We start from the raw sequence: 25,672 nt of genomic DNA on the forward strand, positions 1-25,672 counted from the left end.
CCTTAATGTTACCCAGCATCTCCTGTTAGATCAAGTTTACAAAATAACGAGGGGTATAGATAGAGTTCGTAGCAGTTGTCTTTCCCCTAGGATGGATTATTTCAAGACAAAGGGGCACATTTTTAAGGTGAGAGAGGAGAGATTTAAAAAAGACATGTGGGACAAATTTTTTACACAGAGGATGGTTCGCATGTGGAATGAACTTACTGAGGAAATAGTGGATGTGGGGACAATTACAACGTTTAAAAGACGCGAATAAGAAAGATTTGGAGGGATATGGGCCAGGAGCAGGCAGGTGGGATTATGGTCAGCATGGACTGTTGGTTTAAGGGTCTGTTTCTGTGCTGTATGGCTCTAAGATTCTGTAACTAGACATTGAGTGAAAAGACATCACAAAATCTTGTTGATTTTCACAGTCAAGGAATATGGACAAATAGTGTTCCTTTGTGTGGTTTATTATGTGTAGTGTTTATTATCTATTTAATACAGCACTTCAGAGACCTTAGAACCAAGCCATTCAAGAGCAGGGAGAATATCTGTCCCATGACTAGACAGTGAAAGTCTGAAACACATCTCCACACCTGCTAAAACAAAAGTGAGAAGGTTGATGAATTGAAACAGAGATGGATGAAATCTTGCTGAGTCAGGCTATTTGGAGAGTTATGGATCAAAGACAGAGAAGGTTAGGGGAGATTCAGGACCATTGTCGGGAGAACATTTAAAGAGGATCGAGAGAAACAGTTCCCACTGGTAGAAGGATGGAAAATGAGAGAACATCAACTTGAGGTGATTGGCAAAAGAACCCAAGGCAACAGAAGGATAGTTTACACATCATGAGTTTCAGGTTAGTAATGCATTTCCAAAGGTGGCAAAGGAAGCAGATTCAATGCCTTAATACAAAGCAGAGTTGAGTAAGCACATGAAGGGGACAAATTGATGAGACAAAGGGGAGCGGGTCACAGAGTGGAATTCGCTCAATTGCTTTTGCAGAGAGCTCACACAGACAGGACCGGTCGAATGGCCTCCTTCAGTGCTGTAACCATTCTGTGAAACGGAGTGGAGGTTATCTACTGCAATTCAGTTGAATGACTAATGGGCTGAATGGCCTTCCACTCTTCTTCATGTCACTGTATTGCTCCTGTTAAGGGGGTGGTCAGGAAGAATTTGGCAAGCAAAGCCCCTTAAACAGAAGAAATTGCACTGACATGCTGCAATGTAGCACAGATGAATCATTTCAACGTGTCACACTAATTATTTGCTGCTTGCTGTGAACAGATGTGGGAAGAAGCCATTCATCTCTGCAAGGAGCTGGCAGAACAGTACGAGATGGAGGTCTTTGATTATGAACTACTGAGTGAGACCCTGGTGAGTAAATGCGAGCTTGCATTGATTATGATAAGCTAATGATGATTGACGATGGCCATTTCCTGTGAAGAGATTGGTCTTTAACGCTCCGCTGCCTTTTGTCTAATCCAGGAGGGAATGACTGATAGGGCAGTGACTGATGACAAGCCTTAGAAGAAGTGGAAAGGTTAATGGCGGAAGTCATTAGGCTGCAAGGCTTTTCCTCAAGAGAAGCTGAATGTTGCCTCAACATTAATTACATTACCACTCTCATGTGCACTTTGGTCAGGGAGTTTCCTGTGGTGGGGCATAGGTTTATTCTGCTCATTCTAGCTGAGACAATTTTATTTTATCCTGACCGGCAGTCATCTCGTTTTCTAACAGGAGCCAAACTGTTCCATGCCTTCACAAGATAAGGCATTGCATGGTTTACTTGGCTTAGTCCGTAAAAGCAAGAAAATAGCAACATTAGGACTCAAGAACAGGATTAGGCCATTCAGCTCTTCAAGGCTGTTGTTCAATAAGATCACGAGGGGCGTAGATAGGGTGAATAGCCAAGGTATTTTCCCTGGATTAGCAGAGTTCAAAACTAGTGGGCATAGGCTTAAGGTGAGAGTGCAAAGATTTAAAGGAACCTAAGAGGCAACTTTTTCACACAAAGGGTGCTGTGCATATGAAATGAGCTGCCAGAGGAAATGGTGGAAATTGGTACAATCACAACATTTCGAAGGCCTCTGGATGGGTTCATGAATAGGAAGGGTTTAGGGGGATATGGGCCAAATGCTGGCACATAGGACTAGATTAATTTAGGGTTTCTGGTGGGCATGGAGGTGTTGGACTGAAGGGTTTGTTTTCATGCGGTACACCTCTATGACTCTATCACGGCTGATCATGGTTGTGATCTGAATTCCACTTTCTTGCCTGCTCGCCATAACCCTTAACTCCCTCATCGATCAATAATCTATATAACTCAGTGTTGATTAAATTCAGTGACACAGTCCCCACTGTAACAGAATTCCAAAAGCTTACAGCCCTCTGAGAGATTTTTTTCAAAATTATCATTCATTGTATGTGGGTGTCATTAGCTTAATCAGCATTTATTGCCCATCTATAATTGACTATAGGTCAGTTAAGAGTCACCCACATTGCAGTGGGTCTGGAGTCACAAGTAGGCCAGACCAGATAAGGATGGCAGATTGTTTCTCTAAAGGACGTGAGTGAACCAGATGCATATCAAATTGATACTACTTAAACATTGTTCAGGCCACTGTTAGAATACTGCATTCAATTCTGGTCTCTCTGCTTTAGGAAAGATGATAGGGTGCAGAAAAGATTTACTATGAAGTTATTAAGGTTGGAGGGCTTGAGCTATAGGGAGACCCTGAATAAACTGGGGCCTAAAATATAAAGTGTGAATGAATCTGAGAGGAAATTGGTCGTCTACTTGAAAAAGATTAGTTTTTTGAGTTATGGGGGGCAAACTAGGGATTAGGATTAAATCTGATGGTTTGAAAAGCCAGCACAGATGTGATGGCCCAAATGGCCTCTTCTGACTCTGTGATCCATTGTCCTATGATAATAAATTGCCCTGCCTCATTTGCAGGCCACAGGGAGGATATTGACCTTGGAGAAGGTCATTGCTTTCACATCCTTACCGTTTACAATGAAGAGGACAAGCTATATATCTTTCAACCAGAGCTGTTTGATCTACAGCTGCCAGACATGGTTGACATCAGTGAATCCACACCAGAGACTCTATCTTATTTCCTGCAAGTAGGGCGCAGCCATTATCCACTTGCCTAGTGATGGGTGTCCTGCCCCTGGACCTCCTGGTCTCTAATTCTCAGGTGATCAAAAACACTGGCATATTGATCCTTTTTTGTCAGGCTCATTTGCCTCATTCACTGCATCATCCTCTTCTACATTCATAAGGGAAAGGACAAATAGAACGTAAGAAACAGGATGTATCATTCCTCAAACAATTCAATAAGATTGTACCTGAACTTTTGTGTCATGTTTGTACCCTGTTCTCCATTGGCTGATTGGCAGATTAGGTAAAAACAAGGTCTGCAGATGCTGGAAACCAGAGTTGAGATTAGAGTGGTGTTGGAAAAGCACAGCAGGTCAGGCAGCATCCGAGGAGCAGGAAAATCAACGTTTCGCGCAAAAGCCCTTCATCAGGAACAGTGTGCATTCAGTTCCCTGCTACTGGCTGAGGTCCCCATGAAGACCATCTTTTCTCAACCTCCCTTCCTTTGCCTGAAATGTGGGAACCCTCAGGTTAAACCCACCACCACTCGCCAATGTCCAGCTCTCCAATGAACGAGTAGCCTACAGTCCTCTGATACTACATTAGCTTTCACTTGGGAAAGGTAGCAATGCAATGATCACTAGACTAGTAATCCCGAAGCCCAAGCTAATGTTCTGGGGATGTCATTCAAATCCCGTCATGGCTGATCATTTTAATTTGATAAATAAAACTTTAGCCTAATGGTGACTGTTGAAAGTCTGGTTCACAGCAGCCGTCAAGAAAGGACATTTACCATCCTCACCTCATCTGATTTACATGCAAGGAGAAAGTGAGCTCTGCAGATGCTGGAGATCAGAGTTGAGAGTGTTTGTTGCTGGAAAAGCACAGCAGGTCAGGCAGCATCCCAGGAACAGGAGAATCGCCGTTTCAGGCCACAGTCCTGATGAAGCCTCCTTCCTGATGAAGGGCTCTGGCCCGAAACATCGATTCTCCTGCTCCTTGGATGCTGCCTGACCTGCTGTGCTTTTCCAGCAACACACTCTCGACTCTGATTTACAGGCAACTCCAGGTCCAAAGCAATGTGATTGACTCTGAAGTGTGCTTTGGACAATGAATGCTGGCCAAGCCAGAGATGCATGTATCCCAATAAATACATTTATTTTAAAGTCAATTGGTTCACTTAATGCCCCAAAACCTACAAGCTTCTGCCTTGAATATACCATTACTGATTCAAATAAATGTTAATCTTGTGTAAGAGTCAGCCTCAAATTTGTAGATTTTTTTGCTGAAACATCCATTATTTTCCTTATACTGTGTGCAAGTTTTGGGGACGTTTCTTGCAATTGTTCCTTCCTCAAACATGGCCCGAGATAGTTGCACCCTGTTGAATTCAGGACCACGGCCAGCAGCTAGTGTTAGTGTCATTCACAGTAGTTCCAAAGATGCAGCAAATAGGACTAGAAATTTGGTCCTCTTGTCTCAAAAATGTTATGTTTTGATCAGAATGTAGGACACTCAATAGGACTGTTGAGGCACAGTGGTAGTATTCCTACCTCTGAGCCAGGAAACCTGGGTTCATATCCCATCTGCTCCAGGAGTGTCATAACATGTCTGTAACAGGTTGATTACAAATACCTTCAGGGAACCCAGTATTCACAATCCTGGAAAGTAGAGCATCCTCAAGATTCACAATTCTCTGAATGAAGATGTTTTTCTTCATCTCAGTCCATAAGACCATAAGGTTTCAGAGCAGAAATTAGGCCATTCAGCCCATCGAACCGGCTCCTTCATTCAATCATGGCTGATAAGTTTCTCAACTGCTGAAAATGTGTTGCTGGAAAAGCGCAGCAGGTCAGGCAGCATCCAAGGAACAGGAGAATCAACGTTTCGGGCTTAAGCACTTCTTATGCCCGAAACGTCGATTCTCCTGTTCCTTGGATGCTGCCTGACCTGCTGCGCTTTTCCAGCAACATATTTTCAGCTCTGATCTCCAGCATCTGCAGTCCTCACTTTCTCCTCCTTGATAAGTTTCTCAACCCCATTCTCCCACTTTCTCCCCATAACCCTTGATTTCCTTGATACTCAAGAACCGATCTATCTCAGTCTTAAATATACTCATTGACTTGGCCTCCACAGCCTTCTGTGGCAGTGAATTCCATAGATTCACCACTCTCTGGCTGAGGAGGTTTCTCCTTATCTCTATTGTAAAGGTCTTCCCTTTAAGGTTATGCACTAATATCCGAGTCTCTCTACCAATGGAAACATTTTCCCAACATCTACTCTGTCCAGCATTCAGTATTCTGTATGTTTCAATTCAATCCCCCTCATCCTTCTAAACTCCATTGAATACAAACCCAAAGTCCTTAAACGTTCTCATATGTTAAGCTTTTCATTCTCGTGAATCTTCTCTGAACACGCTGCAGGGCGAGTACATCCTTCCTGAGACATGGAGCCGAAAACCAAACATAATACTCCAAATATGGATTGATCAGAACCTTATAGAGCTTCAGAAGTGCATCCCTGCTTTAAATTCAAGGCCTCTCACAATAAATGCCACCATTGCATTCGCCTTCCTAACTACTGACCTAACCTGCAAGTTTACTTTGAGAGAATCCTGGACTAGAACTCCCAGGTCTCTTTGCACTTCAGACTTCTGATTTTTCTCCCCATTTAGAAAATAGTTCATGCATCTATTCTTCCTACCAAAGTGCATGACCTCATACTTTCCCATGTTGCACTTCTTCTTAGCCCACTCTCCTTACCTGTCCAAATCCTTCTGCAGCCTTCACGCCTCCTCAATGCTATTTGTCACTCTATCAATATGTGTATCATCTGCAAACTTAGCCAGAATGCCCTTAGTTTCTTCATCTAGAAAATTAATATATAAAGTGAAACTTGTGATCCCAACACTGACCCTTGCGGAGCACCACTTGTTGTCACCAGCTGCCATCCTGAGAAGGACTCTTTTATCCCCATTGTCTGCATCCTGCCAGACAGCCAAGCCTCTATCCATGCTAGCACCTTGCCTCTGACACGATGGGCCCTTATCTTACTCAGTAGCCTCCTGTGCTGCACCTTGTCAAAGTCCTACTTGAAGTCCAGGTACATAACATTCATTGGTTCTCCTTGGTCTAACCTGCTTGTTACTTTCTCAAAGAATTCTAGCAGATTTGTCAAGCATGACCTTCCCTTGATGAAACCATGCTGACTTTGCCCTATGTTACCATACACTTCCAAGTATTTAGAAATCGCATCCTTCCCAATGGATTCCAGGCTCTTACCCATGACCATGGTTAGGTTAATCAGTCTGTAATTTTCCATTTTTTGCCTTACTCCCTCTTTAATCAGGGTGTCACGTTAGCAATTTTCCAGTCATCAGGGACCCTCCCTGATTCTAGCGATTCCTGAAAGATCACCACTGACGCCTCCACTGTCTCTTCAACTATCCCCTCAGTGATCGACCCTTTATCCTGAGATGATTTCTCTACTCTGGACTCTCCAGACTGAGAGAGAAAGCTTCTCAGCTATCCCTCTGTAAGAGCTTAAATATGTTTCAATGAGTCATTATCTCTTCCTGTAATCTGTCAGGGAAAATGGGGCTTTGATTTACCTGAAGAATGCCTCTTAACAATGTGGTACTCCGTCAACACTGCACTGGCAACATCCATTGAAATGTTGCACTTATGTTAAGTAAAACCATGGCACCCTGACTTAGATGAGAGTACTGTCCCCTGAACAATCAGGAAGAGTGTGCTCCAAGTCACCAAAATGAGGTTTAAACCGTGCTGTGGGGTAAAGGGTTAATATAATTCTCCAGAGATGGGGAGAGCAATGGCGAGGAGAATTGTTTTCCTCCCACAGAGAGCTGTGGGACTTTGGAATTCCCTTCCTCCAGAGGTAGAGGAAACAGAGTCCTTGATTTTTTTTAAGGCAGAGGTAGAGGTTATGTTCTGGACATAAGATGAAGGGCTCATCGACTCTCCTGCTCCTCAAATGCTGCCTGACCTGCTGTGCTTTTCCAGCGTCATACTCTCTACTCTAATCTCTAGCATCTGCAGTCCTCACTTTCACCTGCATGAAGTAATCAGATCTGCTATGATCTCAAAGTCCATACTGTGGAAGCAGGTCATTCAGCCCATCGAGTCCATACCTATCCCTAAAATACTACATTTCCCTTGGTATTCCACACTATGGCCAATTTAGCATGACCAATCCACCTGACCTGCACATCTTTAGACTGTGGGAGGAAACTGGACACCCGGAGGAAACCCAAGCAGACACAGGGAGAATGTGCAAACTCCACACAGACAGTCGCCTAAGGCTGGAATCAAACCCAGGTCCCTCAGTGCTAACCACTGAGTCACTGTGATCCCAATTTGTGTCTATATTCTTACGTAACTGATGATGGCAATCAGAACAGTCTAAATTGGAGTGAGGGAAGTGAGACTGTACCCGGAGAGATGTGGTTTTACGTTGGACTACAGTAATGTGTGAATAAAGAATTGGAATTACTTGACATTACTGGCAAAGTAGTCAAGGTTTACCAACTGAGCCAGCACAAAGGAACCAAACTGAGCCAGGTGTGGAGGACAGACTGGACAATAGCAGAAGTCCCTTGGTCACACCAATACCGCCATATTCAAGGTTTCCTCTGAGGACCCCCCCCCCCCTCCCCAGCTCTCCCCCTACCTGATAGGCTGAGACGTGAAGGTGGTGTGTCCAGTTTTCCAGAGATTTCAGCCAGCAAACTGCCATTTCTAGGTGCAAGGTTAGTGAGGTGGTTGAAATAACATGGCCTCATTTCTGTCACAGAAGATAAGGCTAACTAAATGACAGCAGCACACCATTAAAATCCACCCCCCCACCCCCCTGCTTCACTGTTACATGTATTCAAACAGACTATAATGTGAAATCAGCTTGTTGTGCATGTGTTTGCTTCACCTTTTGCATGCCATTATCACTCTGTGCATCCTTAGTTATTTTCTGAGAATGAAGATCCTAGGCATCACTTTCCAAACCCACGACCTCTTCCAATTAGAAGGACAAGAGCAGCAAGTAAATGGAAAGACCACTACCTGCAAGTTCCCCTCCAAGCCACTCATCATCCTGACTTGGAAATATATTATGGTTCCTTTACTGTCGCTGGGTCAAAATCCTGGAATTCCCTCCCTAAGGGCAGTGTGGGTGTCCCTACAGCACATGGACTGCAGTGGTTCAAGAAGGCAGCTCACCACCACCTTTTTGAGAGGAAATAGGGACAAGCAATAAAGGTTGGCTCAGCCAGAGATGTCCACGTCTCATGAGAGAATTAGCTAAAAGGTCCTCATATTTAATCCACTAAATGCCCCCTTCCTCCCTCTACTAGCTCCTACAGCCCTTTGTCTCCTGTTGATTGAGTTGGTAAGTTTAGTACCTGTTGGTGTTAGTTTTTCTCTCATCATCCTGAGATGCTGATCAAAAATAGTAACATCTTTCAGAGATGGAGAATGCTCCAAAGTGCTTTACACTTTTGAAGGTAAAGGTCTCACTCATAGCCTCACTCTCATTAGAGACAGAGAATTCATGACAGACTGCTTCCAGGAACAGTCAACTGCATGTGTGGAGTTTGCACATTCTCCCTGTATCTGTTGGGTGCTCCGGTTTCTTCCCACAGTCCAAAGATATGCAGGTTAGGTGAATTGGAAATGCTAAATTGCCCCATAGTGTCCAGGGATATATAGGCTGGATGGATTAACCATGGGAAATGCATTGTTACAGGGATAGGCTGGGGGGAATGGGTCTGAATGGGATGCTGCTCAGAGGGTCGATGTGAACTCGATGAGCCATCTGACTTGTTTCACCACTGTGGGGATTCTATGATTCTGTACCTCAGGCAAGGGACAAGATTGAGAAGGCGAGTCATTCACGGTAACTTCAGGAAGTGAACCCACACTGTCGGCATCATGCAGCATCACAAACCAGCCATCCAGCCAACTGAGCTACCGAATGAAGTCTCTGCTGTGATGCAGGAAATGGAGGCATCTGCCAAACTGTACATAAACAGCGGTGTAATAATCTACCTTGTTATGATGTTGAGCCTCACATTGATATTACCTCTGACAGGATATGCTGCCTCAGATCTGTACTGCACTGGAATGTTAGTCTGGGGGTTGGTGTTCAAGTTTCTGGAGTGAGACTTGAACCCATGACCATCTGACTCAGAAGACAGAGTGCTGCCCCAGGAGCCACGCCTTGCACAGTAAATGTAGGCATGGACGAGAAAGGGAAATGATCGTTGCTATCCACTGTGAAGTGACAAAGAGGAGAGTCCAGGTGGACAGTAGGTGAGGAGAGAATGGACAAATGTCACCCTGTTGTGTTCAGAGTGACAGCTTGACCAGTGGCCCTCAAGCAGGGCCATCCCTTGTGACCAGGCAAAGAGGGCAGTGTAGACAACAAGTATTACAGAGCGAGTGGGAAACAAAGATTCTTTAACGAAACAGTCCTGTGTTGTTTGTTTCTCAAACTTGAATCTCACTTTGGATGTAGGTTTGCTCGCTAAGCTTCCACCATTGAATCTTTCACCTCAGCGAGCAAACCTACATCCAGAACCTCAACCTGAGCTATAAATCTTCTCAAAACTCACTTTGTTTTAAATTTCACAGCAACGGCAAGCCAAGTTCTATGAAAAAATTATGAAAGTGCTGAGGCCCAAGCCTGACTACTTTGCAATTGGTTACTATGGACAAGGTTTCCCAACCTTCATCCGGGTAAGACTGCTACTCTGTTTTTTGCTCAGGAATTATTTAGCTAACGAGTGACGAATCATAGATCATAGAATCTTGCAGCACAGGAACACGCCCTTCTGCCCACCATATCTGTGCTGACCATGATGCCATTCTGAACTAAACCCAGTTGTGCGCGCGTGGTCCACATTCCTCTGTATCCTGCCTGAACATGTGTCTGTCTAAATGCATCTTAAACATTGCTCGAGAGCAGTGCATTACTTGCCTCATTTCCCTGAACCGACTGGTCATTTCAGTTAAGTGTCTAATCAGGAATTGCTGGAGAAACTTGGAAGGTCTGGCAGTACCTGTGGAAAGAAAACAGAGTTAATGTTTTGTGTCCAGTGACACTGACAGAATTGGTCAATTCAGAGCATTAGTTTTGGATTAATTGAGGACACTATGCACAATTTGTTGCTGTAGATGAGGAGTTATGTATAGGCTGGAATAGGCAAATGCGTCAGACTTTTAACAACAGTCCAGCAGTTGCTTGGTTTCTATTACTGATAAATAAGTATTAGGTGAATAAAAACTGACTTCAGGATCCCCAGCTGAGAAGCTGACATTTAAACTTGTATTCCCAGATCATGAACCTAAATTTGTGAATTGCTGGTCCTGTACATGACCACTGAAATTTCCTAAAGTGGGATTGGGATGGGGGACAGAAGTGAGGTTAATTTCAAACAAGTGTCATTGGTATGCTGTGCCTGACTTTCTTGTTTTCTCAATGGTCTTGTGACAACAGAAACTCTAGTACCACTAAATTGAAAGATTCATTACAAGCACCTTGCATATTTAGCTGTAATGTCAATGTGCATCATCCATTTTCTCAGAATACATTAGGATTACTCTGAAGTGTCAAGAGTGTGGTGCTGGAAAAGGACAGCAGGTCAGGCAGTGTCGAGAGCAGGAGAATCGATGTTTCAAGCATAAGCCCTTCATCAGGAAAAGCTGATGAAGGGGTTATGCCTGAAACATCGATTCTCCTGCTCCTCAGATGCTGCCTGACCTGCTGTGCTTTTCCAGCACCACACTCTCGACTCCGAGCTCCAGCATCTGCAGTCCTCACTTTCTCTGAACTGTATCCATTTTGGCCTTGACGTGCATTTTGACATGCAGCAAGTCCCATGGGTTCCAAACTGGAGCAGCATGGGTACAGCCTGCATCTTGAGTTGGTGTATCATTCAGAGATTTTGTGGTTGTTCTGCATCACAAAATAAAATAGTGAGAAAATCCTGGGGGATGGGGTAAGGATGACCCTATCAAACAAACAGTGCTGGCAGTACAGCTCAGAGCAGTGGAGACTTTAGATAGTCATACTGGATTCAGGAAGAGACAATCACCAGTTGATCTTCTCTGTGACAGATGGACTGTTGAGGTGAAGCGTTTCTCCCTAAGACCCACAGCCTTCCTCATGTAATCTCCAGGACTCACAGAATTGTCAGACTGCAGAAGACCTTTCAGCCCAACCTTGCTGGATAACTTCAACGTTCCCATTCCCCAGGCCTTTCTTGTCACCCTACACATATTTCCTTCTTCAGGTGCTTATCCAAATTTCCTTCTGACAGCCAATCTTGAGCCTGCCTCCATCACATTCCCAGCCTAACCACTCAATGAGTGAAAATGTTTTCCCACACGCTGTCATTGCAACTTCAGACAATCAACTTAAATCACCACTGGTTGTTGATCCTTCCAACAATGGAAATAATTTCTCCCTTCACCATCTACCTTCTCAAGGACAAATAGGGATAGACAACAGAAGCATAGAAAATAGGGGCAGGAGGAGGCCATTCAACCTACTCCATCATTAGTCTCCTCCATCATTCAATACTAATTTGATTGATCATCCAACTTAGGGTGTCACTTTCTCCCGATACACTTTGATCCATTTAGCCCTAAGAACTGTACTTCATTCCTTCTTGGAAACATCCAATGTTTTATCCTCCCCTAATTTTTGTGGCAGAGAATTCCAGAGGCTCACCACTCACTGAGTGAAGAAATTTCTCTTCATCTCAGTCCTAAGTGGCCTAACCTCATATCCTTAGACTTAGATTTTGCCGATGGTGCACACATCTAATGAATGAGCTACAAGCTTCACGATTTCGAACACCTCTATCAAATCTTCTGTCATCCTTCTCTAAGGAGAACAACCTCAGCTTCTTCAACCTAGTTGCTTTTGTGATCCCTGGAAGCATTCTCATAAATCTTCTCTACATGTCTCTAATAACACCACATCCTTCCTAAAGTGCTGTGCTTAAAATTGGATGCAATACTCCATTTGAGGCTGAACTAGTGATCTGTAAAAATATCATAAGTTTCCTTGCTTTTAGAATTGATGTGCCTATTTATAAATCTCAGGATGCTGTGACCCCTTTTAACCATTTTATCAACCTTGAATAATTTGAGCACTTATACCTGGCGCACATGTCCTGAGAGAAGTAACTAAGAGAAACCAAGAAAAAGCCATTAGGAAAAGAGATGCTCTTGAAAGGTTCTTATGGAAAATTCTTCACTACACTCATATGCACCTCATCACGCCCCCAGTCAATCAGAGGAACCAAGAGCTATCTAAAGCAAATGTTGAAGCAGAGCAGTCAATATGATACACTTGAACTCTTGACAAGACACACAAAACATCAACTTACTGATGTGCTGCTTTATGAATCAAAGAGCTGAAGAGCAATGAACTTAGAACTGATAGATGGATCTGAACAGAGACTTCTCTACAGAACCTTAATCTATAGATGATATCTTCGTCTGCAAGAATGCGTGGAAAAAGTAATAGCTGCTAATTTTAGGAGGGCAAGGCTATCATTGTTGTTTGGGTAGGACATGGCCAATCCAATTATATGTGGAATTAAACACAGGTGGAGCTCAGAACATACAATTGGGACACTCAAGGAATTTGTCAACCATCCTTTGATTCAAGGATGACTTCTCCTCAGGGCCAAGGGTTTGTACCATGAATCCTTATCTGAGGAAAGATGTTCTGGCTTTGGAGGGAATTAATGGCAGGACTGACATTTGAAGAGAGATTAGGATCGGTTGGGACTTTATTCATTGGAGGCTAGAGGAACGACAGGAGATCTCAGAGAAACCCATAAAATTCTAACAGGGTAGATGCAGGAAGAATGTTCCAGTCGTCACAGGAATTAGGAGTCACAGAATACAGGATAAACCATGTAGGATGGAGATGAAAACAAATTTCTTTACCCTGAGAGTAGTGAGCTTTGGGAATTCACGACCACAGAAAGTAGTCAAGATCATTGCATGCTTTCAAGGAGGAGTTGTAAATAACCCTTGGGTTAAAGGGATCTAAGGATATGGGAAGAAAGCAGGAACAGACTATTGAGTTGGATTAGAGAGTGGTGATTTGGATGACTAGTCATGATTATAATGAATGGTACATCAGACTCAGGGGGCAAATGGACTACCCCTGCTCCTTATATTTATGTTTCAATATTCCTAGGGCAAAGCAGAGATTTAGCATAATGTTCCAGGGGACAGGGTTGTTTGAATAGAGTGGAGAAGCTGGGGTTGATCTTTCTAGAGGAGAGATGGCAACAAGGAAATTCGATAGTGAGGTTTACCTCATAATGGTTTGGAGAGAGTAAACCCAGGAGAAACTGCTCCAGTGGCTGAAGGGCAGGGCTTTAAGATAAAAGAGCAAAATGAAACATTTGACACAGTGCTTGGTGAGAGTTTGGACTGCATTCCCTAATGGGCTGATAGGTACAGATTCCATCATCAATCTCAAAAGGAAATTGCAGTATTACTTGAAGGAGAGAAATTATAGGACATATAGGCAAAGGTGAGGAGAAGGGACTAAATGGATTATTTCTAGAAAGAGCTGATGGGCTGAATGACTTCCCTCTGCTTAGCGCTACTCAACAATTCTATAATTTTATGAAATCACAAATCAGATGGATATTGGCTTAATTATGCGTGGCATTGCCTCATAAAGCTAATGATTCTTTTGCGCATTAATTTTACAAAGCGAAGGTGCTGTATATACACACATTCATGCGCACACATTCATTCATTAGGAATCTCGTTAAGTAACATGCAACTAATCATTTGAATAATAAGCTGGATGATAGAATGCATTGGCAGAGCACACAGTGACTCAAAGGGATGACTTGACCCTGCAGCTAATGGATGTCCAATCACACTGCAGTAAATCACAAACCACGTTGATCGCTGTGGATTCTGGGATGCAGTTGCTGGGTCACACTGCCAATCCTGCTGAAAAGGTCAGAGTTGAGTAACAAAAAGGTGACTGATTATTTTGGGGTGTTGCTAATTACATATGGACCACTAGAGGATCATTCTTTAGATTGGGAAGAGTACGCATTAGGGCCGAGATCTGCTGGCCTCTGCTTTCTCCAGAGCTATCCAATTAATCCCACTGCTTTGATTGACTGTACATGGACAGAAAAGTGAGATGAAATTGTTTGGTAAAGCTGATGTAAATACAGGCAGGAGAGGGCAAGTTTACCCCTTCCTGTGCTTGGCATAAGGAAGTGGGAAACATGCGTCAAAAGATTCAGTTTGAGTCTGTGTCATAGAGTCATAGAGATGTACAGCATGGAAACAGACCCTTCGGTCCGACTCATCCGTGCCGACCAGATATCCCAACCCAATCTAATCCCACCTGCCAGCACCCGGCCCATATCCTTCCAAACCCTTCCTATTCATATACCCATCCAAATGCCTCTTAAATGTTGCAATTGTACCAGCCTCCACCACTTCCTCTGGCAGCTCATTCCATACACGTACCACCCTCTGTGTGAAAAAGTTGCCCCTTAGGTCTCTTTTATATCTTTCCCCTCTCACCCTAAACCTATGCCCTCTAGTTCTGAACTCCCCGACCCAAGGGAAAAGACTCCATGCCCCTCATAATTTTGTAAACCTCTAAAAGGTCATCCCTCAGCCTCCAACGCTCCAGGGAAAACAGCCCCATCCTATTCAGCCTCTCCCTATAGCTCAAATCCTCTAACACTGGCAACATCCTTGTGAATCTTTTCTGAACCCTTTCAAGTTTCACAACATCCTTCTGATAGAAAGGAGACCAGAACAGCACACAATATTCTAACAATGACCTAACCAATGTCCTGTACGGCTGCAACATGACCTCCCAACTCCTGTACTCAATACTCTGACCAATAAAGGAAAGCATACCAAACGCCTTCTTCGCTATTCTATCTACCTGCAACTCCCCTTTCAAGGAGCTATGAACCTGCACTCCAAGCTCTCTTTGTTCAGCAACACTCCCTAAGACCTTACCATTAAGTGTATAAGTCCTGCTAAGATTTGCTTTCCTAAAATGCAGCACCTCACATTTATCTGAATTAAACGCCATCTGCCACTCCTCAGCCCATTGGCCCATCTGGTCCAGATCCTGTTGTAACCTGAGGTAACCTTCTTCGCTGTCCACTACAGCTCCAATTTTGGTGTCATCAGCAAACTTACTAACTGTACCTCTTATGCTCACATCCAAATCATTTATGTAAATGACAAATGGATAATCCAGTAAAGAATAGATAGGTTCAGTAAATGGCATCTTCTCGCTTATGCTTTACACCATTTGTACATTTTTTGAACCTTTTAATTTTATTTGTTCCAGTGACAGTTTTTTTTCCTGCCCTGTTCTGTTTTTCACTGGAGTTTGTAAGTGAGCATTGCACTTGTCTTCAAAGATCGGTGTCCATTAAGATGACATTATCAATTCTTTTGGTATTTTCTAGTCAACCCCATCCAGGATCATTTTACACACCTCAGGAGCAGGTGACACTGAGAATCATACAAACCCTACAATGTGAAAGCAGGCCATTTTTGGCCTATCGAGTCAACCATGGCCCTCCAAAAAGCCCTCCACCCAGACCCATTTCCCTATGCTGTCTTTGTAACCCTACATTTCCCACAGATAATCCACCTAGCCTGCATATTCCTGGACAAGTTTGCATGGTCAAATCACCTAACCTGCACATCCGTGGGACTGTGGGAGGAAACTGCAGCACCCAGAGGAAACTCACGCAGACACAGGGAGAATGTGCAAACTCTGCACAGACAGTCGCCTGAGGGTGGAATTGAACCCAGGTCCCTAGCACTGTGAGGTAGAAGTGCTAACCACTGAGCCACTGTGCCATACTCGAGCCCAGACCTCCTGACTCAGAGATAGGGAATGTACCACTGTGCCACAAGAGCGCTTTAGTATGAACTCTGTTGCCCACCTCCCCCAAAGAAATTGTGGTTTGGAGACTGTTGTAAATTTCAAAGCTGACATTGGTAGAGAGAGCAATAATAATGAGCAGACCAAGGTGAGTAAATGGGGTTAAGGGACAAATGAGCCATGCCTGGAGAAACAGACTCGTGAGTTTGCTGTCCCCTTACTTTAGACTGCACCCCCACCCTCTCCTCCACACCAGGAAGTAATTGAACAGTATTACCACTCGATAGTTAATTTACAGACCCAGGTAATGTTCTGGGGACCTTGTTTCAAATCCTACCAGAGTAGATAGTGGATTTTAAAAGCTGGAGATAGTAGCCTCATGATGACCAGGAAGCTATTGTCAATGTTGAAACAAAAATCTGGTTCACGAATATCGTTTAGGGAGGGAAACAGCTGCCCTGTCCTGGTCCTGGTCTGGTCTGGCCTACATGTGACTCCAGACCGACAGCAATGTGGTTGACTCTTAACTGCCCTCTGAAATAACCCCAGAAGCCACACAGTTGTAACAGTCATTCAAGAGTTTTAAAAAGGAAATGAAACCAGACAGTCCACCTGACATCAACCCGAACACAAGAGACAACAGCAGAAACAAGCCCTGTTAGTTCTGTGAAGTCCCCCTTACTAGCATCTGGGGGATAGTGCTAAAATTGGGAGAGCTATCTCATAAACTAATTAAGCAACAGTCTGACATAACTATACTCATGGAATTAAACCTTACAGTCAGTGTCCCAGACACCATCATCACCATCCCTGGATATGTCCCACCAGCAAGACAGACCCAACAGCACAGTGGTGTACAGTCAGGAGGGAGTTATCTTCAGAGTCCTCAACATTGACATTTAGAAGGGCAAAGGCAGAACATCACCAGCAGCAAGTTCCCCTCCAAACCCCCCCACTCACCATCCTGACTTGGAAACGCCATTCCTTCAGTGTCGTTGGGGCAAGATCCTGGAGTTCCCTGCGTAGCACCATTATGGTTAGTTGCAGCACATGGACTGGAGCAATACAAGAAGGTAGATGGCGACTGCCTTTTCAAGGGGCAACTAGGGATGAGTAAGAAGTGCTGGCCAAGTAGTGACACCTAAATCCCATGCGTGAATTTAAAAAAAAAATCTATCTTGTTGAATGCTCTCTTCCTGTCCCAAATTCCCACTGTGGCATTTTCATCTCCAACTAATCGTCTCAAGGGAGATTCCCCACTGAGAGTCAGGATACAAACGATATTGTCCTGTGGAATCAAATGCCCTTGACATTCATTGGCATTGCCTCAGACACATTCCGGTAACTTCCTCACCACTGGCAGGAGGAGGATCTTTCCGCTAGAGAAGAGGATCTTTGAGCGAGATCAGGAAGTGGTTTACCTGCATTATTCTCGACTGTAGCTTGGATGACATCAGGCTTCACCCTGAGCAAGAGTTAATACCAAGTATTGGGCTGACACACCCACACAGAACAGGAAACGCCTGAGCTTAGTGCCAACGTAAAAGTGGCAGCTCCCTAATCTCCTCAACACTACACTGAAGTAACGAACTTCATCTTATTTTTAAAGTCCACAGAATACAATACAATACAGCACACGAATGGGCCCTTTGGCCTACCACATCTGTGTCAACTCCTAATCTTAATTTAGACATGCTATATATTATCTATGCACGATATCTATCCTTCTGTTCATCTCCCATTCATGTGTCTAGCAAGATGCCTTAAATGTTGGTAATGTTCCTGCTTTCACCACCTCCACTGGCACCCACCACCCTCTGTGTGAGAATGTTTCCCCGTACTTCTCCCTAAGACTCACCTTGAACCTGTGTGCCCTTGTAGTTAACCATTCCACCTTGAGAAAAAGCCTCTGACTATCCACCCTATATATGTCTCGCTCATAATTTTGGAGACCTCTTTCAGATTGGCCTCAGCCTCCGTCTTTTGTGAAAAGAATCTGAGTTTATCCAACCTCTCCTCATGACTTAAAACCCTCTAGGATAGGCAACACCCTGGTAAACCTTCTCTGCATCCTCTCCAAAGCATCCACATCCTTCTGGTAGTGTGGGGTGACCAGAACTGCATAGAATATTCCAAATGTGGCCTCACTAAAGTTTTGTCCAACTGTAACCTAACTTGCCAATTTTTATATTTGATGTCCCAAATGATGACGGCAAGTGTGCTGTATGCTTTCTCAACCACCTTTTTCTCCGGTGTTACCATCTTCAGGGATCTGTGGACCTGTATGTCCAGATCCCTCTGCATGTCAGTGATGCTCATGAGTCTATGAACCCCTCAATCTGCTGGGTGTGAGCAGGGGATCAACCAGATGAGCCACAACAGACTTGATCTTTACTGGCATGTTAAAAAGATGAGAAGAGAGCAAGTGTGTGAATGACTCATGTGATTTTACTGTTGGCATGAGATGATTGGGCTCTAATAGCCCGTGACACAAAAATCATTGACTGACAGATTCCCAGTTCCTCGATTGAAGGGTGCAGACTTCAAAATAGACTTGAAATGATCAAGCAGTCAATGGAAAAGAATGGTCTGCTTTCATGGGAATGTCAACACTGGAATGCGACCAACTGGAACTGAAAATTCAGATGCTAAATCGATACCTTGCAGTTTTTACACCATTACTTTAGGGATTTCAGAGAAATTTCAAAAGATCTATCCTTCTCGAAAGTTTTAACTGTATTTGTTCACTGCACTTAAGAGATGAACAATCATTTATTATTCACTGACCCTTTCACATCGATTCAATGACCTTAAGTGACCGGTTGCAGTGGAACTTGTGACAGCCAGTTGTTAGAAGGACTCTCCAACAATTGTGAACTGAAATGATTGAAACTGTGGTACAGTTGGCAGCTCTTCTTGTTACACAGAGCAGAGAATGAGCATTAATCCAGCAACAAAGACCTGCAAAGATGAAAAACAGAACTGGAGAGACTGAGCGAGAATCGAGACAGAAAGCTTGGAGACACTAAACGATAACTCAAATCTTTCCCAAAATATTTAAACATTGTTTAATTCCACACCTGTGTACATTTTTATCCTTGGATTACAACAAAGAGCAGCTTCTTTTTAATTTGAACTTGTATTAATTACTTACTCTCTTGGTAGCTTAAAATTATAAAAACCCCTCCATTTGTTACTCGGACTTGCATCTATTCCATTATTCCAGTGCTTGGTTGGGATAACTCAGGGTAATACTACATAGTGTGGTCTGGAGTCTCTTCCTGGAAAGATGTATGGATGGAGACCGTGCAGATCTTCATCCTATCATGCCTGGCCCTTTTAAAATCATGGTGTAATCACTCCCACTGCCCTGCTCTTTCTCCATGACTCATTTTCCCTTTCACTTGAAGGCTTCTGTTTTCTGCTCCCCTTAACATTTCAGGCAGTGCATTTCAAATCATAACCATTCACTACGTGCACTTTATTTCCTTCATACTGCCTATGATTCTTTTGCTGGAAAAGCACAGCATCTGAGGAGCAGCAGAGTCAACGTTTTGAGCATAAGCTCTTGAACATTCCTGATGAAGAGCTTCGGCTCGAAATGTTGACTCTCCTGCTCCTCGGATGCTGCCGGACTGGCTGTGCTTTTCCAGGACCACCCTTTTTGACTCCAGCATCTGCAGTTCTGACTTTCTCCGATGGTTCTTTTTCTGATTACTTTAATCAGGTTTCCTATTGTAACTGAGCTTTTTTCTGCTGTTTCTGATTGTTTACTCTCTAAAAATCTTTCATGTTTTTGAACTTGTCCACCTTAGGACTTTCATCCTATCCATTTCAAATCTTTCTTGTCTCTAATGAACCCACCCCTCCTTTTGACACCCCTTTTAATTTACACTTTATATGCTTATAGAAGGCATAGAGATATACAGCACAGAAACAGACCCTTCAGTCCAACTCATCCATGCTGAACAGATTAGATTAGATTAGATTAGTGTGGAAACAGGCCCTTTGGCCCAACTAGTCCACACCGACCCTCCAAAAAGTAACCCACCCAAACCCATTTCCCTCTGACAAATGCACCTAACACTATGGGCAATTTGGCATGGCCAATTCACTTGATCTGCATATCTTTGGACTGTGGGAGGAAACCCACGCAGACACGAGGAGAATGTGCAAGCTCCACACAAACAGCTACCCAAGGCTGGAATAGAACCTGGGACCCTGGTGCTGGGAGTAGTGCTAACCACTGAGCCACCATGCCGCCCAGATATCCTAAATAAATCTAGTCACATTTGCCAATACTTGGCCCATATCCCTCTAAACCCTTCCTATTCATGTACCCATCCAGACGCCTTATAAATGCTATAATGTACCAGCCTGCACCACTTCCTCTGGCAGCTCATTCCATACACACACCACCCTGTGTAAAAAAGTTGCCTCTTAGGTTCCTTTTAAATCTTTCTCCTCTCACTTATGCCTTCCCATTTTGGATTCCTCCACCCCGGGGAAAAGACCTTCTCTATTTACCATATCCATTCCCCTCATGATTTTATAAACCTCTATAAGGTCACCCCTCAGCCTCCGACGCTCCACGGAAAAATAACCCCACGCTATTCAGCTCTCCTTATAGCTCAAACCCTTCAATCCTGGCAATGTCCCTGTAAATCTTTTCTGAACCATTCCTAATGTCACAACATCCTTCCTATAGCAGGAAGACCAGAATTGCACACAATATTTCAAAAGTGACCAACCAATGTCCTGTACAGCTTCAATATGACCTCTCAGCTCCTGTACTCAATAGGGACTGAACAATAAAGGCAAGTGTACCAAACGCCTTCTTCACTAGACTAGTCTTTCATGCCCTCTTTACACTACCTGTGTTACATTACATTTATATTACCTTACACATCCCTTTTATTTCCTTTCTCAGTTCTCCTCTGTACTTTTGACATTCACCATGAATCACAGGTCTATTGTAATGTTAATATTTATCAGGAACCATGTTCTCCATTTTTTGGAGATGCCGGTGTTGGACTGGGGTGTACAAAGTTAAAAACCACACAACACCAGGTTATAGTCCAACAGGTTTAATTGGAAGCACACGAGCCCTCTTTAGCTGTCAAAGAGGTTCAAGCTTTGGTTCTACTTTTTGTCTCATTGCAAGTTATCTCCTCTTTGAAGGCTTCAAATTTAAATCTGTTCAAATTCTCAATGCTTTTCATGGTTTTTCCTGTCAACCTTTAATTCTTATCTACCTGGACCAGCTTTTTTTCCAACTCCCTGAAATTTGACCTCCTCCAGTTGATTATTTTTACACATCGTTGCTCCTTATTCTTTTGTATAACTTCACTGAGCCTCATAATGTGCTCACTGTTACCCACATCCTCCTGCACTGCATCATTCTCCATTTTACCAACTTCATTTAATTCATCTGTGGGATGTGGATGTCCCTGGCTGATCTAAGCAGGCTGCTTTGTCCTAGATGGTGTTGAACTTCTTGAGTGTTTTTGGAGCTGCACCCATCCAGACAAGTATTCCAACACACTCCTGACTTGTGTCTTGTAGTTAATGGACAGGCTTTGGCAGTCAGGAGGTAGGTTATTCACTGTAGTATTCCTAGCCTCTCACCTGCTCATGTAGAAACTGTGTTTATGTAGCAAGTCCAGTTGAGTTTATGCAATAACCCCCAGGATAATGTTGATAGTGAGGGATTCAGTGATGGTTAACGCCTTTGAATGTCAAGATGCAGTGATTATATTCTTAGAACCTAAGCCCAAGAACTGAGTTTCCATCTTGGAAGCACATCGATCAAGAAAATTCGCTTGTGCACATTTCAAAAGTTCTACTTTTCCCTATGACTCTCATTGTTCTTTCCACTGTCAATATCCTAGTCTCTGTAGTTACAATCCTCATAGAGACTATTAGCATTTAAAAGGGAATTTGAACATCCAGTGATTAACTGAAAAAAATTGTGCTGTAAGTTTTCGTATTTTTAAACACAAACAGATTTCGGCTTCACTGCATTCTCTAGATCAACGGATTCACTGTAGATTTCTCCCTCCAGCTCAAAGCTAGACAAATCTTTCAATCTCTTTTCTACTCAAGAACTTTAAACAAGACCATATGTGCAACTGCCTTTTTTTGCCTGTAATCAAATTAAACATATTTGAATTGAACATATTGAATAAATGTGAACAAAGGAACCTGTTAACCCCCATCTCCAATCCCAAGCAATGTAACATGCTTTTGGATGTTCTCAAATAGATTTTACCTTCAACACAACTCTTTCACCCTGTGAGCTATATTAATAACTAATATCACCAATAATTATAATTATCCTCTCACTAGACTTATTGGGTTTCTTAAGAAAGCCCATGTTTACAAACTACCTCTATCTTTTTCATCCAGGAACTATGTAAACAATTCCAATCCTTTATTGAGAAAAGGTAGGCATTCTGACTATATTGAAGGCGTATTCATAGAATCCCTGCAGTGTAGAAACAGGCCGTTAGACCCAACAAGTCAACAGCGACCCTCTGAAGATTAAGCCACCCAGACCCATTACCCTACCCAATTACTCTACATTTCTCCTGTCTATTGCACCTAACCTACACATCCCTGAACACTATGGCCAATCTAACTAACCTGCTCATCTTTGGATTGTGGGAGGAAACTAGAGCACCCAGAGGAAGCCTGCACGGACACAGGAAGAACGTGCAAACTCCACACAGCCAGTAACCAGAGGGTGGAATTGAACCTGGGTCCCTGGCTCTGTGAGGTAATTGTGCTAACCACTGAGCCACTGCTTATAGATGAGTCACTCTTACCTCACCATTATCTCATTAATAACCTTGACCCAACAAGATAAACATAGGTTAATTTTTAAATGTAATTAATCCAGACTGGTTTGAATTGCATTAGTGTTTTACTGGGCTTCTAAGGTTTTCTATTTACCTTACATTTCAAATCTTTAATCTCCAAACTAAAAGTTGTGCTCTTAAAACTAAAATCCATGCCTTCAACGTGTGAATTATAGAATTGTTCTTCGGCTACAGTCTCAAGATATTTGAAGATCCACATCATTATGATTGGAGATTTGTATCTTTTTCTCACAATTTGCTTGCTAATTTGCTCCTGAAGTCCTTCTCATGATTTGATGCCCATAATATATACCTAGCAGTATAATAGCTTCTCTATTGTTCTTTACTTCTATGCAAAAAGATTCTGCCTTTGATTCCTCAAGTCTATCATCTCTTTCCAGTGCTTTAACAGTGTCTTTGATCAATTATACTACCTTCCCTCTTTGTTTTCCATCCTTTATCTTTCCTGAATGCATTACATTAAGTATTGTTTGAGTCAGATCACTGTTATTACCACTATATCATAATGCTAAGTGGCTGCATCAGCACAACGCTGACCCACCTTATTTAACACACACTCTAAACCCATTTTAGACTGCCTTGTATATGTGCCAACTGCACCAAAAAATAAATTCCACATCTCTACTGCATCGTATTTCTGAATTACTTATTTTTATTCATTTACAGGATGAGGGTGTTACTGGCTAGGCCTGCATTTATTGCCTATAGGGCAGTTAAGACATAACCACATTACTGTGGGCCTGGAGTCACATGTAGTTCAGACTGGGTAAAGTTAGATTCAGGGAGAATGTTTCCCCTGTTTTTAGGAGTCTAGAGCCAGGGGACACTGTCTCAAGATGTGGAGTAGACCATTTAAGACTAAGATGAGGAAGGATTTCTTCATTCAAAGGGTAGTGAGACAGGTGGGTTTTTTTCTGACAGTTCGCATAATTATCATTAGACTCTTAATTCCAGACACTTGTTGAATTCAAATGCCACAATCTACCTGAACAGGATTCAAACCTGGGTCCCCAGAACTTTACCTGGCTCTGGATTAACAGTCCAGTGGTAATACCATTAAGCAATTGCCTCCCCTCTACTGTTTGTTCATAAGATTGATATTTTTCTCTCCCAGCCATTTTCGTACCTTGTATCTACTAAGCTACACCTGTTACCAAATTATTTGAAAGCATTAGTTAAACACAGATACCATTGTGAGCCGCCTCAGTGAAATCTCTTCCACAACTTTCCTTCTCTCAGGAGAACAATCCCAGTGTTCCTCATCTCAAAACTTGCAGATTGACCAGGCAAGGACAGCAAATCACAGTCACTGAAATAACTTATTGAGCTTGTTATGTTTTACTGGCAGTATGCCAAATTTAGATCTTCAGTTCCTTGACAACACCCCATCAATTTCCAGACTTATGGTTGCAAAACCATAACTTCTCTTGGTGAAATTTGAACTTATAAACATGTAGGGCACTGCTCATAGAAGCGTAGTAACCAGCAGCATGAGTAAGCTTTTTGGCCCTCCAAACCATTCAATCTGTTTAGATTAGATTAGATTACATTACAGCATGGAAACAGGCCCTTCGGCCCAACAAGTCCACACCGACCCGCCGAAGCGCCACCCACCCATACCTAACATTTACCCCTTACCTAACACCATGGGCAATTTAGCGTGGCCAATTCACCTGACCTACACATCTTTGGACTGTGGTAGGACACCGGAGCACCCGGAGGAAACCCACGCAGACACAGGGAGAACATGCAAACTCCACACAGTCAGTCGCCTGAGGCGGGAATTGAACCCGGTCTCTGGCGCTGTGAGGCAGCAGTGCTAACCACTGTGCCACCGTGCCGCCCACTCAGGACCGATCCTCTAGCTCAATATCATATTCCACTTTCACCCCATTCCCTCGATGTCTTTAAAATTTAAAAGTGTTCTTATCATTTGTCTGAGTACATTGAGTGACTTGGCCCCCACAACTGACGGTAATAAAAAATTACACTGGCTCACTACCCTTGGAGTGAAGAAATCTTTTCTCATCTTAGTCCTAAATGGTTTACTCCATATTCTGAGACAGTGTCCCCTGGTTCAGGACTCCTAAAACAGGGGAAACATTCTCCCTGTGTCTAACCAGTCCAGCCCTGTTAGAATTTTATATGTTTCAATCAGATCACCTCTCATCCTTCTAAGCTACAGTGAATTCAAGCTCAGTTAAACCAATCTCTCCTCATAGGGCAGACATGGTACCAGTTGAGAGTGTGATGCTGGAAAAGCACAGCAGGTCAGGCAGCATCCAAGGAGCAGGAGAATCGACATTTCAGGCAAAAGCCCTTCTGACCGAATCACCGATTCTCCTGCTCCTCGGATGCTGCCTGACCTGCTGTGCTTTTCCAGCACTACACTCTTGACTCTAATCTCCAGCATCTGCAGTCCTCACTTTCCCTCAATCCTGGTCTAGTGAGCTCCTGCTGCACTCCCTCTATGGAAAGTATATCATTTCTTAGGTAGGGAGATGAAAATTGCATTCATTGCTGCAGGTGTGGTTTCACCAAGGACTTACATAATTGCATTATGACATCCTTACTTCTGAACTCAAATCCTCTTGCAATGAAGGTCAATATGCCATGTACCTTTCTCACCTCTTGCTGCACCTGTATGTCTACTTTCAACACCGAATGTACAAAGATACCCACATCCCTTTGTATATCACCATTTATACACTATCCTTCCTTTCTGTTTTTCATACCAAAGGATATAGCTTCACATTTAATC

General features: G+C 43.2%; 1 protein-coding gene across 2 annotated transcripts in view; it reads left to right on the forward strand.

Annotated features, from left to right (window-relative positions):
• The window catches only part of LOC140481344 (dedicator of cytokinesis protein 2-like), a 1,260,160-nt gene that overhangs the window by 1,157,122 nt on the left and 77,366 nt on the right, over positions 1-25,672 (forward strand). For both annotated transcript variants that reach the window (XM_072577382.1, XM_072577391.1), the window contains exons 39-40: positions 1,276-1,365; positions 9,739-9,843. In XM_072577382.1, coding sequence (XP_072433483.1) covers positions 1,276-1,365; positions 9,739-9,843 — 195 coding nt within the window. The remainder of the gene's footprint in view (positions 1-1,275; positions 1,366-9,738; positions 9,844-25,672) is intronic.

This window comes from Chiloscyllium punctatum, chromosome 1 (assembly GCF_047496795.1).
Source record: "Chiloscyllium punctatum isolate Juve2018m chromosome 1, sChiPun1.3, whole genome shotgun sequence".
In the NCBI taxonomy this organism is placed as follows: domain Eukaryota; kingdom Metazoa; phylum Chordata; class Chondrichthyes; order Orectolobiformes; family Hemiscylliidae; genus Chiloscyllium; species Chiloscyllium punctatum.